Source organism: Tyto alba, unplaced genomic scaffold (assembly GCF_018691265.1).
Source record: "Tyto alba isolate M040663 unplaced genomic scaffold, T.alba_DEE_v4.0 Super-Scaffold_38, whole genome shotgun sequence".
Classification (NCBI taxonomy): Eukaryota; Metazoa; Chordata; class Aves; order Strigiformes; family Tytonidae; genus Tyto; species Tyto alba.
In genome coordinates this window covers 38,049,979-38,066,236 of record NW_024881313.1, presented here as the reverse complement: position 1 = coordinate 38,066,236, position 16,258 = coordinate 38,049,979, and the positions used below count along the sequence as shown (strand labels likewise).

Below are 16,258 nucleotides of genomic sequence, written 5' to 3'. Positions count from 1 at the left end.
GATGTGCCTCTCTGTTTACTGCAGGAAAAAACCCATATATCTGGCTAGATTTAATATTGAGTTTTCATAAGGCTAACGTTAGATGATACTGACCTGATTACCTGAACAGTGTAGACAGAAAGGAGTAAAGCTGAAATCAATGGAAACTCCATCTTGATTAACAAACAATCTTGTTTATATTCAGGAGTTTATGAATCCCTTGAGCAGATTGAATCATCTTTCTCACAAAGCCAATCCTAGTTGCCATGTAGAAGAAGGAAAGCTTGCTGTTTTCATGAATCAATGCTGATAAATATCCCTATCATTTCAAAATTTATATTTAAGAGAAAAGACTGCAAACCTAAAGACCTAGTTTTGCTCTGCACAAATATGTACTTTAGAGGTGACACACAATCCACCTGCCAATTTTTGTAGCTGGCATTAGCCATGGGAGTCTGGTTACATGACTCTCATCCCACCCTAATTCCTGCCTGAAGAACTGCACAAAACCTTTCTGAATGAGCACCGTGGAAATCAGTTTAACAAACTGTGAGTGCATGTAAAAGCTGTCAACAAGAAGCACAGCTAGATCCATGCTCGTTCTAAGACTCCAGGTAGCCAGTAAAAGCACCACCTCCATGGATATCTAAAGCCAAATACGACTTGGTGGATTTACTTCTCAGCATGTAGGATTTGGGACTGCCAAACAGGACAAAGAGCAGCAGCTTGAAGACAGGAAATGTCCTAAGGCACACAGACAGCTTTCTTAGCAATGACATTCAAAGAAGGGGGCATAATTTTGCTGAGACAACTCAAGATTCACCTGAGATTGGTATTTAAAGTCTTGGTGTTTGTTGAGTATTGGCATAAATTACTAATTTCCCTCCTTGATTTCACTCTTGCAATGGGGACTCTCACATTTCATGTTACTAAACTATGCAAGTGTCACTAAGCCACAATCTTCCATCTTCTAGTCATCATATCTTCTAGTATAGTGAGCTTTTTATTTACCAGAATATCTATCTTCCAGAGCTTCAGTTTATCTTTGTCATTTACATGCAACAGGGGGAGACTAAAAAGCAGGAGTAATATATTTGGAAACTACTGTAGGAAGTGGCGAGTCATCTCCTACCCTCTTGTACTCTGGAGGAACAAGAGTATCCTTGGAGAAGCTGCCCTGCTCCAGTGGCTCAGTTTATCTCAGGGGCCTTCCAAGTACTAACGCTGACCCAAGGATCCGACTGGCACAAGGCATGATTGAGGAATGATCATGTCCAGTATTTGAAGACGTGGAAAATTAAATGCTTTAGGTGAGCAATCGAATTGGTATTGGCCCAATTTGTCATCTATGACATATTGGGCAAATTTCCATACAGGTTTCCTGACTGCTTCCTTGCATTACCTCTTTTTCTTTATTCGTGCATGAATGTCACAATAGCTCTGAGAATTTCTGCTGTCTTCTTGTGATATAGTTTTAGAATTTCAATCCATGGGAGCAGGTTATGTCTAAATGCAATAGGAGGATGGCAGGGCATGAACCAGGACTGGATGGTCATGCCAGCCAAACTCTCTGACAGCTTCCTGCCCACATAAAAATGCACTGATGACAACGCCTGTTCCAGATAGCACTGTCACAGTTTGACTACACCTGTGAAGTTGTGCACTCTCCACCCGTCTAGCAAAATTATAAATTCATAGTTCAGGATCCCTCAATGCCAACAAGTTCTAGTTCCTTGCATCACTCACGCCCAGTGTTTGGCAGAGTATTTCTAACACCAGGAAATTGTTGGTGCTTGGTGTGAAAATTATGAAGGCGAACGAAACAAGTAAGGGGATGAAGACATTATGCACTGGAGAATGGGGGGAAATCAGGAACTTGTGGAGTAGGGGAGGGAAGATACGGCTGAAGCTACAGTGCTATCTTATAACAGTGCTGGTATTGTTTCAATGCACTTGACCAAAACTGAAGGATTTTGAATTGAACAGGGAAGCTGCCATGCCTGGAAGTCCACTCTAGAAGTTGCACTATTCACTTGCAGAGGATTAGGATACAGATATCTCTGTTCTATATGGGTTGAAAATAGGACTATACCAGAATTAATGATGAATTGCAGTCCTTGCAGTCAGTAAGCCCACTAAGCATAAGGAAGAGAAGTGGAGCAGGAAAGAGAAGTAAAATGCATTTATGAGGGGAAAGGTAAACAGAAGTGAATTTAGAGCACCAGAGGAAAAAAGATGTTTGGCAAGTCTGAAACTCAGAAGGATCTCACCTCGTTGAGTGGGATTCCAGAGGTTGGTTATTCCCATCCCCGCCCCTTTAAGTCAATTAATTTCATAGTTGAAGCTTAAAACTTGTCAGTGCTAATTTTTACTGTTTAACTTGTACATGATGGACAACTTTTGGAGAAACTGCGGGAAACAAATCCATATTATTACAAATATAATCTTCCGCGTATTGAAAGCAAGTGGGAACGCTCTGGTCAAGCAATAGCAAGTAATGCACTTTAATAATGAAAGGTGCCAAAAATATTTTCATCTATCTCCTTCACACGGTACTGACGAATGTCATGAAATAATTAAAAACTTCTGGATATGTGAATGGCATAAAAATTTAATGTCATATGACATCAGGACTATGCTAGGCATTTTAAGGTTTCTAAATGCCACGATATTTTATCCTTTATTTACCATGAGATAGGATATTAGTCATTTCAAGAGCATATTCTCCATTAGGCAGGAAAATCACATTAACTCTTTGTTTCCCAGCATTTCACCCTTTTCCTGCTATAAATACAAAAAAGATTTTCTCCTGCTCACAACTTGGTATAAGCTTTCATGTTCCTGCAAAAGGATCAAAGAGTAAGACATAAACATTAACCAGATGATTGATTTCCTTGAAAGCTATTCAATGATACTCACTACTACAAAGGAGGAACTGCTTCACAAACTTTAACGGCATTAATTTTGCAACAAATCCTCTAACACAAGTGGCAATCTTATGCTCCCTTTATTTAAGCCCATATTTGCTTTTCACATTTGTATACGACTGTACAAAGTGCATAGCTCAGAGAAAATCAAAGACGTTGTTTCTGCTTTGGAAATGGCATTGGTTTCTCTGTTTACAGAAGGAGATGCTAGCATCTATGCTCTGAAAAGGTGGGGTTCACCATACTGTAAGACATTCACCTCTTCTTCCAGAGTCACTCTACAATCATTCTATTGTAAAAGGAGAGAAATATGTGGTTTATTGATATTATTCAACTCATGCTGAATACAAAGACTAAAAGTCAGCTGAGCTGCCCCTCTAAGGAGCCTATTTCTCAGCACTGATTTTAAAAGATGCTCAGAGACAGGTTTACATATGGAAAACTAAAATCCGTTGATAATAATGCCATTCCAGGTTAGAAACTGGTTTCCGAAATAGAGGTATCATAGCACCAATTCAGGAACCCTCATGGATTTCTTAGATTTCCCAGAGTATTTCAAACGGCTCTGGATGCTTCAGTTTAGGGAACTGAATGGAGCCCTCAGTGCTTACTGTGTAGGTGCCTACTGGCGAGCTTAGTGCCTGCATTTCTACTGCTCTCAACAGAAAATGCATCAATACAACAAATGGCATCCAAAGAGGTATTCAGGTTCCTACATACAATTGTCTGTTGATGGCACTGACTAGATTACTGTTGACATTAGTGGTTCCTAGACACCTATCTCATACAGACACACCTGCATTAGAAACAGCAGAAATTAAAAAGTGCTGAATCTACTTTCTCTGACAAAGCAATTCACTCTGTGCTTTAGCATACTAAGAGAGGAGAAATAGGTATTTTCACGGTGCTGTTCATCTGATCTCTTTAAGTGGCTGATTTATGAGGAGATGCATCACGCCCTAGCCATCACTGACCAAACCAGCCAGCTCTCCAGTGACTGGAATCCCTGGATGACAGATGCAGAAAACGACATTTAACCAGAAGTAATCACCAAAGCAATGTGAAATCCCCCTAGAAGGCTGCTGACATTGCCAGCTGCAAGGCTCGATGACATTTGCTGAGCTCACTGTTCGCTGAACAGCACAAATGCCAGCAGCCACGCTACAACATGGGCAAGCAGGGAAGGGTCATGGGTTGACTTGTGTTTGAGTCTCTTTCTTGGCCTGACACACTGAGATAAGTGCACAGAGAGCCCAAGTGATGCTCCGACTGCTCTTGGTGGAGTCTGAGCTTCTCCCAGAATAAGAACCATTCACGTGCCTAAGCATAAGTCTTTTGTGACATCCAATGACACATGAACTATGGAGGAACTGCACCTTTCTGCAGGTGAACCAGGAGACCAGCTGAGATGTCCTAGAACATCCCAGAGAGGAGCAGATGTCCTTGAATAGGCAAGTTTATTGAGACTCATAAGCCTAGCTTAGCACACAAGTAAAGACTTTCATTAGCTTAAGTTCAGCACAACCATAATGAGATAGATATATATGTATATATCATATATATACACAAACATATATATGTGTAGGTATATAATAATTTCCTCATTGCTCTGCTCTGGTGGGATGAAGTATTAGAAAAACTTTAAGAGTTTTGTTCTTCCTGTTTAACTAACTTTGCTGGGTTTTTAAAACCCAGCGAGCGAATGTTCTGCTCAGGACTGGAGAGGGCAGAAAGCATCAACAGCAGGTAATTATTTCATGTGGCTGGGCCAATGCGCAGGGGTCTTGTCCTGCAAGATGTGGTTTTACAGCAGCTTTTGCCTGCTTCCCCTGGGTACTGACACAGCAGTGATGAACTACTGGGAAGTTTTGGAAACCAGGAGTCAGCAGCAGTAGGATAGGACTCTGGGGATTTTGAACTCCCCTTCTGGGTCTGAAAAGACTTTTGGTGTGGCCTTGGACAAGTCATGTTATCAGCATGTCCTGGTTAATCAGTGTAGTGCCCTGGTCTGTTAAACAGGGACGAAATTGTATCCTTACTCCCATTCATAATCTATCATATGTGTTTAGACTGTAAGGCTGTATAAGTGGAGATTTATCAGCTTGGTGCACAATCTCCAGTGCAAAAGAGCTTAATTCTCTGTGGAGGCCTCCAGGGCTACTATAATAAAAATGGTAAATAATGACTATAAACTACCAGGAGACAAAGAGTTCTGTTGCTGCATGGCCCCTGAGACCTGAGTTTTAAATTAAAGCTTCCCAGAACACCCCAAACTGAGTTAAGCTACTTTCTCCATTAACCTTCCCTGCCCATTATTCGTCAGGTTAATTTCTTGGCCTGTGGCCAAATTTGTCATTTCAGCAGAAAAATAATTTATTACGTTCAGTTTCAGCTTGTTTATTTTATGTCAGAGACTTAATTAATTCTAGTGCTAAACTGTTCATTTTGTACAACAAACATACTATTACACAGGTTGATTCAATTTTCACTGCACAACATCCATATTAGTGTATTTCACAAGGAGTCATTTTTGCATCCCTATGATCCAGAGCAGCATGTGGTGCTGCAAAAAAGGGTAGGGAGGATGTTCTAATGGTTTGGGCATTCATGTATGGCTTGGAACCCTCCTTTACCTTGTGCATAAAGCTTGTTTCTCCCTCCGATTATACCAAGAAGTTTCCTCTGTGATATGATGTGAAGCCCCACAGGCAGTGAAGCCAAAAACCCATTTCAGTGAGATGAGGTGTCTGGTTTTGCTTACCGAGAAAAGTGGTGAGGAATCTGAAGTACTTTGGGCATGGCCGTACCACAACTTCTCCCACCTCCGCTTCAGGCCAGCACGTGATGTTGTCCCATTGCCTTCTGCAACCTGGGAAAAAGAGAAAAGCAGATGGTAGAAAAAGAGTGAGTGGTGTCTGCTGGATGGAGCAGAGGAACCAGGGCAGAGCAGAGCAGTTGGGCAAAGGCATGTAGAGCCTATCACCTTGGTGCAGGCACCTTTTGGAAGGAAAGGCACAGAAGTATTTTCTTTAAGCATGCAGCTTTCAGCTACCCCAGTTATGAAATTCAGCACTTGTGGTGTTTGTAATTTTCCAGAAATCAGTACAGAAAGAACAGCAGGTCGATGCAAGAACCGGGCAAAAGAGAGTTAATAGAAAAAAGTGCCTTTTTTCTCAGATGAAAAAGGCAGAAATGCCTAATTAAATATCTCTCCTCCTTGCCCTTATTGCTCTCTGTTGCATTAAAACACCTGGTCTGAACATGTGAGCCATGCCCCCCTTCCTCTTCTGCTTCCCCCAAACTTCTGTCACCAGCTTTTTTTTTCCCTTGAAATGAGATGATTGTGCAGGGGATGTGCTCAGCAGGGAGGGGACACTGATGACAGGAGTCAAATCCCTTCCCCAGAAGCAGTTTTTCTCCTTAAAAAGTGAGAAGGCACAAAACACTCCTGGATGCTGAGGAGGGACAGGGCTGTTGCCAGGAGATGCTCTCTATGGGAGGGTGGTGCAAGGTGGTACACTCTCAGCTATCCAAGCTTGGAATGAAGGTATAAGCAAGGGAACTAACTTCAGAGAGAAAACATAGGATATTGCTAAAATTAAGCATTTCTGAAGATTTTCTGGATGGAATAAAAACTTCCTGGGAGAAAAAAATCGCATATCCTTCCTACAGAGTTGTATTATTCTGATTTTGCCCATTTCTTTCTGCTTTCTCAAAAGACATTAATGATATCACATACATGCTGCACTGCTGAATAATGTAACATTAGCACTGAAGCCAAAAGGAGTTGGCAGACCTGAAATTAAAAAACAAACAAACAAAAATTCAGATGTGTTTTTGCCTCAATGTGTTACATATTTTGGAGTTCTTACTAGAATTTTGAAAACATTTTTTTTCCCTTTAAATTTCCAAGAGACAGGCTGTTGCGTTAGATAGATGGGTTGTCAACAGACCTAATTTTTTTATAGCACCTCTGCTCTCGGTTATTTATCATGCCCCATTGATTGCAACACTTCCCCAAATGTGACTAATGTGTTGCTGTTAAGGTCAACAGCCTAACAAGAGAAACTAGAATATGAAGAAGAAAGCTTTGAGAAAATACTTTTCACATGCAAGCAAAGGGAACTACGAAAACCACTGTCAAGTGGCATTTCTTGGTAATTATATCCCAATCTGAAATTCCTCCTTTAAATCATCTTTACTACTTGAGCTAAGAAAAAGGCTGGTATCACCCGTCTGCTCAGACTGAGGCAGCGTGCTGTCTCAGATCAATAAAGAGAGCACACAGAAATGCTTTGAAGCTGAAAAAGAACTCTCAGCTCTCTTTCAAAGTTATTTTACAGGTTTTTCCTTCCTTCTTTTATGAGGAAACAGAACTTTTCAAATGAAGTCCTGAGGTGAGTTTATCGGAGCCTGAAAAACAGAATAACTGACAGTATCTTCTTCGTGCATGCTCTGCTGTAGCATTCATTAAAATTCCGTTTTCAGGTTTCTCATATCAAGTGCAAAGCTCAGTTTCCACAGCGTCATACTTATCTGCCACCAAACAGCCAGCAGATCCAAACGTATTAAGATATTAGATAGTCTGTCCATGGAAAATAGATGATTTCATGACAGGATCTTTCACATTCTACAATCTTTTCCTCCATCAACCTCAATAAATTATAGCGCACTCATTACCTCAAGACAGGTTATGATGCAAAATAAAATACAAGGTGATAGTATCAGACGGCTTTTTAAATGTCCTGAATTATGCACTTTGAGAATTTTTGTGATCTGTATCTTTTTCTGTGTTAGCATTTTTCACCACCACCTGTGATGCATGAAAAAAGCTTTTAGGTGTTCACTTCTGTAACAAAAGCTCTCTTTGATTAAAAGAAAGTGAAGACACACAAGACTGGCCTTGCAAGACACACAAAGTGCTCTTTAAAAAATGATTGCCTCTGTAAAGACCTCACATATCTGCCTATTAGCTCTTGCAACACCATTCTTCCTTATTGTCCCTCCAGACACGCTGGAAATATTTGTGCAGCTGCCTGGAAGGGTCCAGGTTTTAAAGGTGGGATTCATATTCCTAAATTTATGCTTCTAAGAGTCAGATGTGTAAGCCTAAAGAAGCCAATGGAAACCATCGCTCTGGCTGGCAGTTCATGTCAATGTAGGATGGTTATCTGAAGTTCAGAAAATTAATCCTTTGGAGGTGTTCTCTTCTCTCCAATGACTGGAAGAGGGCCTGCATGCATAACTTGAGTTTAATGAATTGGAGCAATACAAAGATTGATACCTGCAAGGTGCTTTGCACTTGCAGCCTAGTGCTTGCCATCGCCCCGTAGTCATCCCATCACACCACCAGGTAAAAGTTTGTGCCTGTCCATCCAAACCAGGACACAGACAGCCTTTATCAAATAGCCTTCCAGAAAACGGTTTTCTTTCTACAAAACTGACAGACCTTGCCCTGGCAAAGTTCTGGGATCATGGGGTTGGCAGGCAATATTCAGTTATGTTGTCGTGACAGATCAATACCTGAGAAAACTACTTGAGGGCAGAAACAGGTGCAATAATGTGCCTTGGAAAAAGGAAATCCCTCTCTTCCCTGTGGCATCACTTGGCCTTTATGAATGTAATAAAGATGACAGTTTGTTTTGTCTGATAAAATCATGTTTGGTGATTGCTAAGTGCTTCTCCATTAGTTAATTATAAATGTTGTCTTCTCCCTTGCACTCAGTATCTGCAGGAAGGATGCAAAGGTATTTATCAATCCTTACCCAAGGCAGCAGGTGCAAATGAGCCATGAATACACCTATCCTTCAACTCCATTTGAGTCAAAAGAACTGCTCTGCTCATTTCCTTGTTATTAAAAGCCAAGGAATACACACTGCCAAGGGCTGTGCTTTTCTTTGGAAAGGATCACAAGTGAGTCTGGAGAAGGAGGGTAAAAATAAGCGTGTGGCTTCTTCAAGGCATTAGCATTTACCACATCCTTGGGTAATCAGATGCACTATTGAAACTCTTGTCATTATAAAAATATATATACGTATGTATATGTAAAAAAGAGTCTTTTCAATTATTTTAACTGTGACTTCCAGACACTCAGCTTTGTCCTGCCGTTGCCTGGTAGATCGTGAAGTGCACTCTGGAGCCAAGTATCTTCTTCTGGAGGGCTGAAGGGAGAAATCCTTCGTGACTAATGAAGCTGCCTTTTAACCTTCATTCAGATAAGCAGATCAAACTGCTCATCATTGCACTGTAAGCCATGCAATTACTGTAATTACTAGCAGCCAACTCTCTCCCTCTTGAAGTGGGCTCCTGAAGTCCTGCTGAAGGAATGGGCTGGAGGCTGTTGGCCACATACTGGAGCTCAGATCTTTACATCAGCAGCTCAGCCTCCCTCTTTTCAAGCCAAATGCCCCAAGCACAAGCCAAGGGCTGCACCAGCCTCAGCTGGGCTTTGGAGAGCTCTCCTCTAAGAGGTTCTGACTCAGAAGTGGCTGAAGGCCACTGACACAGTCCTGGCTGCAGTAGGTTAGGAAACCTCACCAGAAAGGAAACCCCAGCTGAACAAAGTGGTAACTGTTTCTGCTGTTTCCGCTAAATGTGAATCATAGAATCCTCGAAAGGTTTGGGTTGGAAGGGACCTTAAAGATCACCCAGTGCCACCCCCTGCCAAGGTCAGGGCCCCCTTCCCCCAGCCCAGGGGGCTCCCAGCCCCGTCCAACCTGGCCTTGAACCCTTCCAGGGAGGGGGCAGCCACAGCTGCTCTGGGCACCCTGGGCCAGCGCTTCACCCCCCGCACATGGAACAATTTCTGCTTTAGATCTCACCTAAATCTGTCCTCTTTAAGTTTAGAATTGTTACCCCTCATCCATCATCTTATCCCCACACCCCCTGATCCAGAGTCCCTCCCCACCTTTCCTGACCCCCCTTTAAGCCCTGGGAGGCCGCTCGAAGGGCTCCCCGGCCCCTTCTCTTCCCCAGGCTGAACCCCCCCAACTCTCTCAGCCTGGCCTCCCAGGGGAGCTGCTCCAGCCCCCCCAGCATCTTCGTGGCCTCCTCTGACCCCGCTCGAGCAGCTCCGTGTCCTTCTGCTGTTGGGGGCCCCCGAGCTGGCCCCAGCACTGCAGGTGGTGAATCAAAGCTCAGGCCCTCATTTCCCCTCCCCTTAAAAGGTTAATAAACAGAAAACAGGTCAATTGTCATGAGGCATAGGTATACAGTGCTTTGCAGAACCATTAGACTAGAGCACTAAAAGCATTTGTTTGAGTCATATCAACAGTTACAGCAAACATACGGTCAAAGCTTATCTAGGAAACAACAGAGAATAACTTTCCTTCATGAATAAACATGACTTCCAGAGCTCTGGCACAGCTCTGAGATGTAACTAGGTTTGGCTGAGGAAAGAAATGAATGGCAGCAGCCTGGTGCCAGGCACTCTCTCAACCCAGGTGAACTCCCAGCTCAGAAAAGAAACCTTTCAGCAAATCCTTCATTCACACCAAATTCACCCTAATGAATGGGGTAACTCCTGGTCTCTTCTGAAGGACATTCACACACAAGACTTTTGCTCTGAATCCATGTTTGGATGTAAAGATACCCATTTGATGCCTGGGGTATCTCAGGATCTCTGTATGCTTCTCACTACCCACAGGAAGATAAATAGCAAGGCAAAGGCACAGCTTGATTAAGCCAAGCTGAGATATCACTGGGTACCATTCACAAGCTGGTGTACTTGCAATGGAAACTCATTTTCACTCTAATTTGATATCAGCAGGCAGTTTCCAACCTCTCTGGAGTTAGGACTGTAAATAGCTATTGTGTGACATTTATTCTCCCACTGACAGGCTCACGCAGAAGTGCAGCCTAGGTGCTCGCCCATGGTTTGCCCTGTTTGGTCTCATTACGATCAATTATCATTGCACTAACCTCCTTGTCCCCACTAAGATTTTGCTTGACTGAAGGAAACAGGCCCCAAAAGATGGTCCCTGCAACAGTGTACTAACTCAATTCCGGACAGGCAGCTTGCGGTCAGTCGCAGTGGAGACTAGCAAAACCCACCATGAGCCTTGGGTTACAACTCCCACCCCAGACTCCAATGAGCAGAGACCTCCTGCATCAGGGCCAATATTCTATTTGCATCTTAAAAGTTGTATGTAACAATAAAAAATACCTTAGACTTTTTTTCTTCCATAAATCTTTTAAATTAAATCCAATTTGATTCTGCTTCTGAACACATGGAAAATTCTTAAAATCACAACCTCCTGGGCCAAGTTGCACAATTGCACAGTTTAAGTGTCCACTGAAATAAAAAATACACCCTTTTCTGAATTCACTTTGAAACTGCTCATTGCTGATTTCATTAGGAATTGCCTAGTTCTTTTACCAAGACAGAAATATTCATAACCTAACCACAGTATCCCTTTCCCTGGGGAGAAAAAACATAAAATCCTCTTTCATATCCCTATTCAGGCATCTCTTTTTCAAGCTGAAGTGTCCTAGTCTATTTAGTTGCTTTTAGCATGGAAGCAGTTCCCTATCATTTCTTCCTTGTATCTTTTGTGGTTTTAATTTTACCCCATCCTGCCCTGCCCTGGACTTGCAGAATAGGGTTTTACCTTATTTTTCTGTGACAGACTGGGTTTGACTGGGGCTATCTTGGCTCCAAGGTTTCAATACATGAGTCCTCCCACACTTTCCCTGCAAAGTTTAACCCTTTCTCTCCCATATTCACTGCTGTGCCCTACTCTCCTCCAGCCCCACTCACACTCAAGCATCTCCCCCCCCCCCCCCAGCTCCATTTCACCACCTTTTTATTTTTATCAACACCAACAGTCTGCTCTGAAGCAAACCCATCCCTCAGAGCTCCCCTTTCAACTTTCCATGGCTTTGCATTTAATTTGGATATTTTTTTGTCTGACATGCTGCCTGCTCGCACTCCAGCACTGTAGGCAGCATGTGACAGAGAAACCACTTAGAGGAAGGAAAACCACAATCCTGCCAGGGCATGCAAAGCCCTGACACTGTAGCATTTCCTTCCCACCACTGATGTGCTCTTTGTGGTACACTGATGCTCCTTTATTTATCCCTCAGTGAGGGATTTGCAGTCCCAGTTCAGCAGAAAATGGACTTGGGAAATCACAGAAAGCAAAAAGGATCCCCAGATTGAAAAGAGTGAAGTGAAAAGAGTTTGTCTTGGACTTTGACTCAATATCTGTGGAAAGACAGATTGATTTTGTTTTTTTCCACTCTGTGTACAAGCTGAAGAGTAACAAGAACACCGTTACTTGCTACAAAAACTGGTTTGCACATCTGCAGTGGCTTCCAATAGAAACCATCCAAGCAATCAACAGGAAATGTTAAAAGATATATCTTTCTTTCTAAATGTTTGCAGAAATTTGACTCAAAGACATATGAAGGAAACCTCACCTTAAGCCTCCAGACTGAGTCATTCTAAACAGTGTGAAAGAAATCACCAGAGACTATTTCTGGAGGATTATTTTTAAGCATGAAAATCCTATGAGTTTTTCCATTATCAACATCTACTAGGAAACAAGTCAAAAAAAAAAAAAAAAAAAAAGCTGCTAATCTTTCAGCCTCTCTTTAACCAACAAACTAAATAAATACTTGACTTCTTTCATTCCTTCAGATCACTCTTTTCATAAATAAAATTTGTGAGCTAAGCCCTTCTGCCTAATTCCGTAACATGTAAACTGAAACAAAGAATTAGAGACAAAGATTTATAAAGTGGGCTGCCAAAATCATAACTTATCTCCTCACCAGCATCTAAATACGAGATAGATCTCTAGTACTCTGACACAGAGAATGCTTAAAGGATTATTCCAGGGCTTCCTCATGCCTCGCTCAAATCCCCGTGCTCTTTCCGAAGTTGTAGAGAACTCGATTTATAGAGAATCAGAGTTTGAAATTAGGTACATCCTCGTCCTATACAGCTTTTCCCATGTTGGCACCTCCAGACAGCAATTCTTAGTGAAGATGACTAGGCTCAACCTCTAGCAAAGCTTTTTTGACTGTTGCGGAGGCAAGATTGACTACCTTGATAATGTCAGACCTAAAATGGGACTCGCCCAGGCTATAGCTCCTCTGTACCTCACTGTCCTGCCTACCACAAGGAGCCAGGGATGCTGTGAAGAGGAAAGCATTAGAGATTCTGTGGGTCTTCCTAATAAAACAGGACAAGCAAGGATAGGACATGAGTGCAGCAGCTCTCACTGATGGTTCAAGCGCTGTGAGAGTCAGGAGAGTTTTCCTCAACTTTCCAACATTTAGTCCAATATGTATTAATTCCTTGACTTGCTTAAATGTATATGGCAACTGGAATGGTAGTATAAGGATGAGAGCTCAGGAGACCTGGCCAATTGAAATGCAAACGCTCCCGTTGACCAACTCAGCTTGACTTGGTCATTAAAGGTGAACAGGCAAGTGAAAACCCCCTTGGCAATGTGCTCACAGCTTACCAATCAGGAATAAGCTGTGGAGAGGTCTCTCCTATAGAAGTTATGGCATGATTAAGAGGAATCTTACCCTGTTACTACTTTAAAGGATCATCCTGTGCCTTGAAGACCAAATGATGTGCTTTGCAATGGAGATTTTCAGCCAGTGCTGTGTTCCTCTTCTTCACAGTAAATATTGGGCTAAGATACGACACTCCACTGAAAAAAGGAAGGGTAAAATGGAAATTTCCTCTACAAACTGTAAGCCACAGAGTACCTGTCCTGCTACTAGAAAGATACTGCAGTCCTTACACAAAGCTGGAGAGACCTTCTCCATGTAAAATCTTCATAATCTGGTTCTTGCTTATTAAACGTTCTGGAGTTTGTACTGGAAATGTGCTTCTCACCCATAAATACAGAGGGACATCTGCAGAAGCAGGAAAGGTTGTGTGGAAGCCCTGTACCTTAGCTCTACAGAAAGGGACAAGAGGAACCAGAAAGCTTTGGTTTCATATGGAGGCAAAATTAATGGTTAAAAGGCAAGAAAAAAGAAAAGCTAAATTTGTGAGACACTGGTAATTTAAAATCTTTCCATAATAGAAACCTTGTTTAGGCCTGGTGGATGTAAAGTGTGATACCTCTGACCTCAGCTTCTCATGTCCTCCACAGTTTCACTTTCCTATGTTAAAAGGTCTGGGTATCAAGAAATAAAGGCATCTAGATTACAGAAAGTCCAGTGCATAGTAAAATCAGTGGAAAAATCCCCACCTACTGCAGCAGGTTTTGGATCTTGGTCATGTATCATAATGGGAATTCGATGTAATTTATGGCATATGTAACATTTTCCAATGTACTTATCTTATGTAAAAAGGGTGGATACCATCATGAAAATGCTCTGATGCAGTCATCAGGAAAAGAAAGATAAAAAAAATGGGGAAGGAGAGATTTCTCAACCAGAAATCTGATGGGATGTGAGGGCGACAAATACAAGCTGTTGTCAGACAAAAGCTCTGCATAGATGGATTTCATCTGAGCATTATTTAGAGCTTTGAAAATGCTTTGAATTTTCTTTCAATTTTTCCGCAGCAATGGCATTTTCTCCTTATTTTTATAATCTTTGCATAACTAAGGCTGTGTGCATTTCTCCATTATCCCATGCTTAAAAAAACGGAACTAAAATGTCTGTTGGTATTTAAAAATGTTACATATTCTCCGAACTAAAATGACTTTTTTAGTACAAGACTTATGTCAACTAAATGACTGTTAATTCTGACAAGCCACGAGACAGCTGTTCCCAAGTCAAATAAACACTGCTGTTTGTTAGAAAGCTTGCAGCCAGGACATGTCAGCAACAGGCAAAACAAAAGCAAAGCCTCCACTCTTATAGTATATTAAGGCAGAAAACAGATGTTGCAACATCTTTTCTTGTGATTGCATCTGTAGAAAGGTGAGGTCAAGGCAAAAATCAGCTCGTAGCTTGACAGGGTAGAACGATGAGGTGCTGTGTAGATCTGTGTTTGAATTTCATCCTGTTGCTGGTAGGTGTCTGGATTTCAGGTGATAGGGTACGCTCAGACAGTGACAAGCAACCGAGGAGGTATCACTATTCAACTGGGAATTAGCAGTCCTCAGTGTACCCTCCCTGAGGACTGGGTTACCAAGCCAAGGATGGACAGCCAAATAACAGCTTTGTAGAGAAAACACCTTTGGGTACTATTTCTTCAGAAAAAGATTCATGGCCTGGAAGAATGGCCATCACCTTTGGACCGGATCAAAGCAGCCAACACAAAAATCTGGGGGCTGCTCATATCTAAGGGTTGAATCTGGGTTTACCACCATGGCAACATGTGCCTTCTTCTCATGTTTCAGATGCCAGCTTTCCTAGCGTGGTCAAGGGAAGGTTATCCTCTGAAAAATACAGGGCAGATTTCTTTCTTTTGAATTTTCAGAGAGCAGGCTTCACCTCTGTAAGACTTGCAGCTTGAAGTGTTGGTGGCTGGGAAGAGTCCCAGAGCAGATGAGGAAAGTGTTAGTGAAGGAAGACCATTCTGGAGGTACCATGCAGTGGCTTATCCCAAATGCGTATCATGGACACTGCCCAATAACTGGAAGAAATATTTCTGTTAAATAAAAGGCAGCTTGACTCTGGTACTGATTCTTTAAAGGAGATAAAAGAGACTCTGGGGTTTAAGGTCTTGATGTTACTTGGCTGAGTTTTCTGCTGTTATAGGAGAGGCCACATTGTTCAGGAATGGAGAGGACTTATGTCATATCTCCAAGTTGCCTGATGATGATAGCCAGAGAAAGCCTGCAACCAAAAGGCCCTTTGTATCACCTAGACTAGAGTAATCAAGAACAATAAATGAAAAACTAAGGAACGACAACATGGAAAGAAGTCCCGCATGTCCATCTGCCTTTAAAGACATCATTAAGAACAAGGCTTCACTGAATACATTGACTAGATCCTCAAGGCTTGATTTAGCTGACCAGCAGCAGTCATTTAACGCCATTCCTGATGTCCCAGGATATATGAGATTTTTGGAGGGGCTCATGGACTTATGAGAGCCCTACACAATTCTGAAATTACAACAAGAGACCAACACTGACTATCCAAGAGCATCTGGTAAGAACTTTGATGTGCGGCTAAGGGCTAACAGTAGTCAAACCCTGTCCCAGGGTCTGATTATTTTTCTTGACTTTTTTCTTTGTCTGCTCTGAACCACAGGGCAAACCTGCCTGCCTCCCCTGCAAGCACGGCCTCTCTGCAGACCTTCTCAGCCTGGGGACAGGTCTCTCCTGGCTGCACCAGTGCCACCTTACAATATTACCCGGAGACCCCTCTTGGACCTCTGCCATTTGAATGTTCCCTCTGCTACTGAGTTTAAAAGAGTGGCTTTTTGCTAACAA

The 16,258-nt window shown here is 42.3% G+C and overlaps 1 protein-coding gene across 1 annotated transcript in view; it reads right to left on the bottom strand.

Annotated features, from left to right (window-relative positions):
- LOC104367953 (vasoactive intestinal polypeptide receptor) overlaps positions 1 to 16,258 on the bottom strand; it is a 113,412-nt gene that overhangs the window by 49,590 nt on the left and 47,564 nt on the right. Inside the window, exon 3 of the mRNA XM_042802156.1 lies at positions 5,668 to 5,775. Coding sequence (XP_042658090.1) covers positions 5,668 to 5,775 — 108 coding nt within the window. The remainder of the gene's footprint in view (positions 1 to 5,667; positions 5,776 to 16,258) is intronic.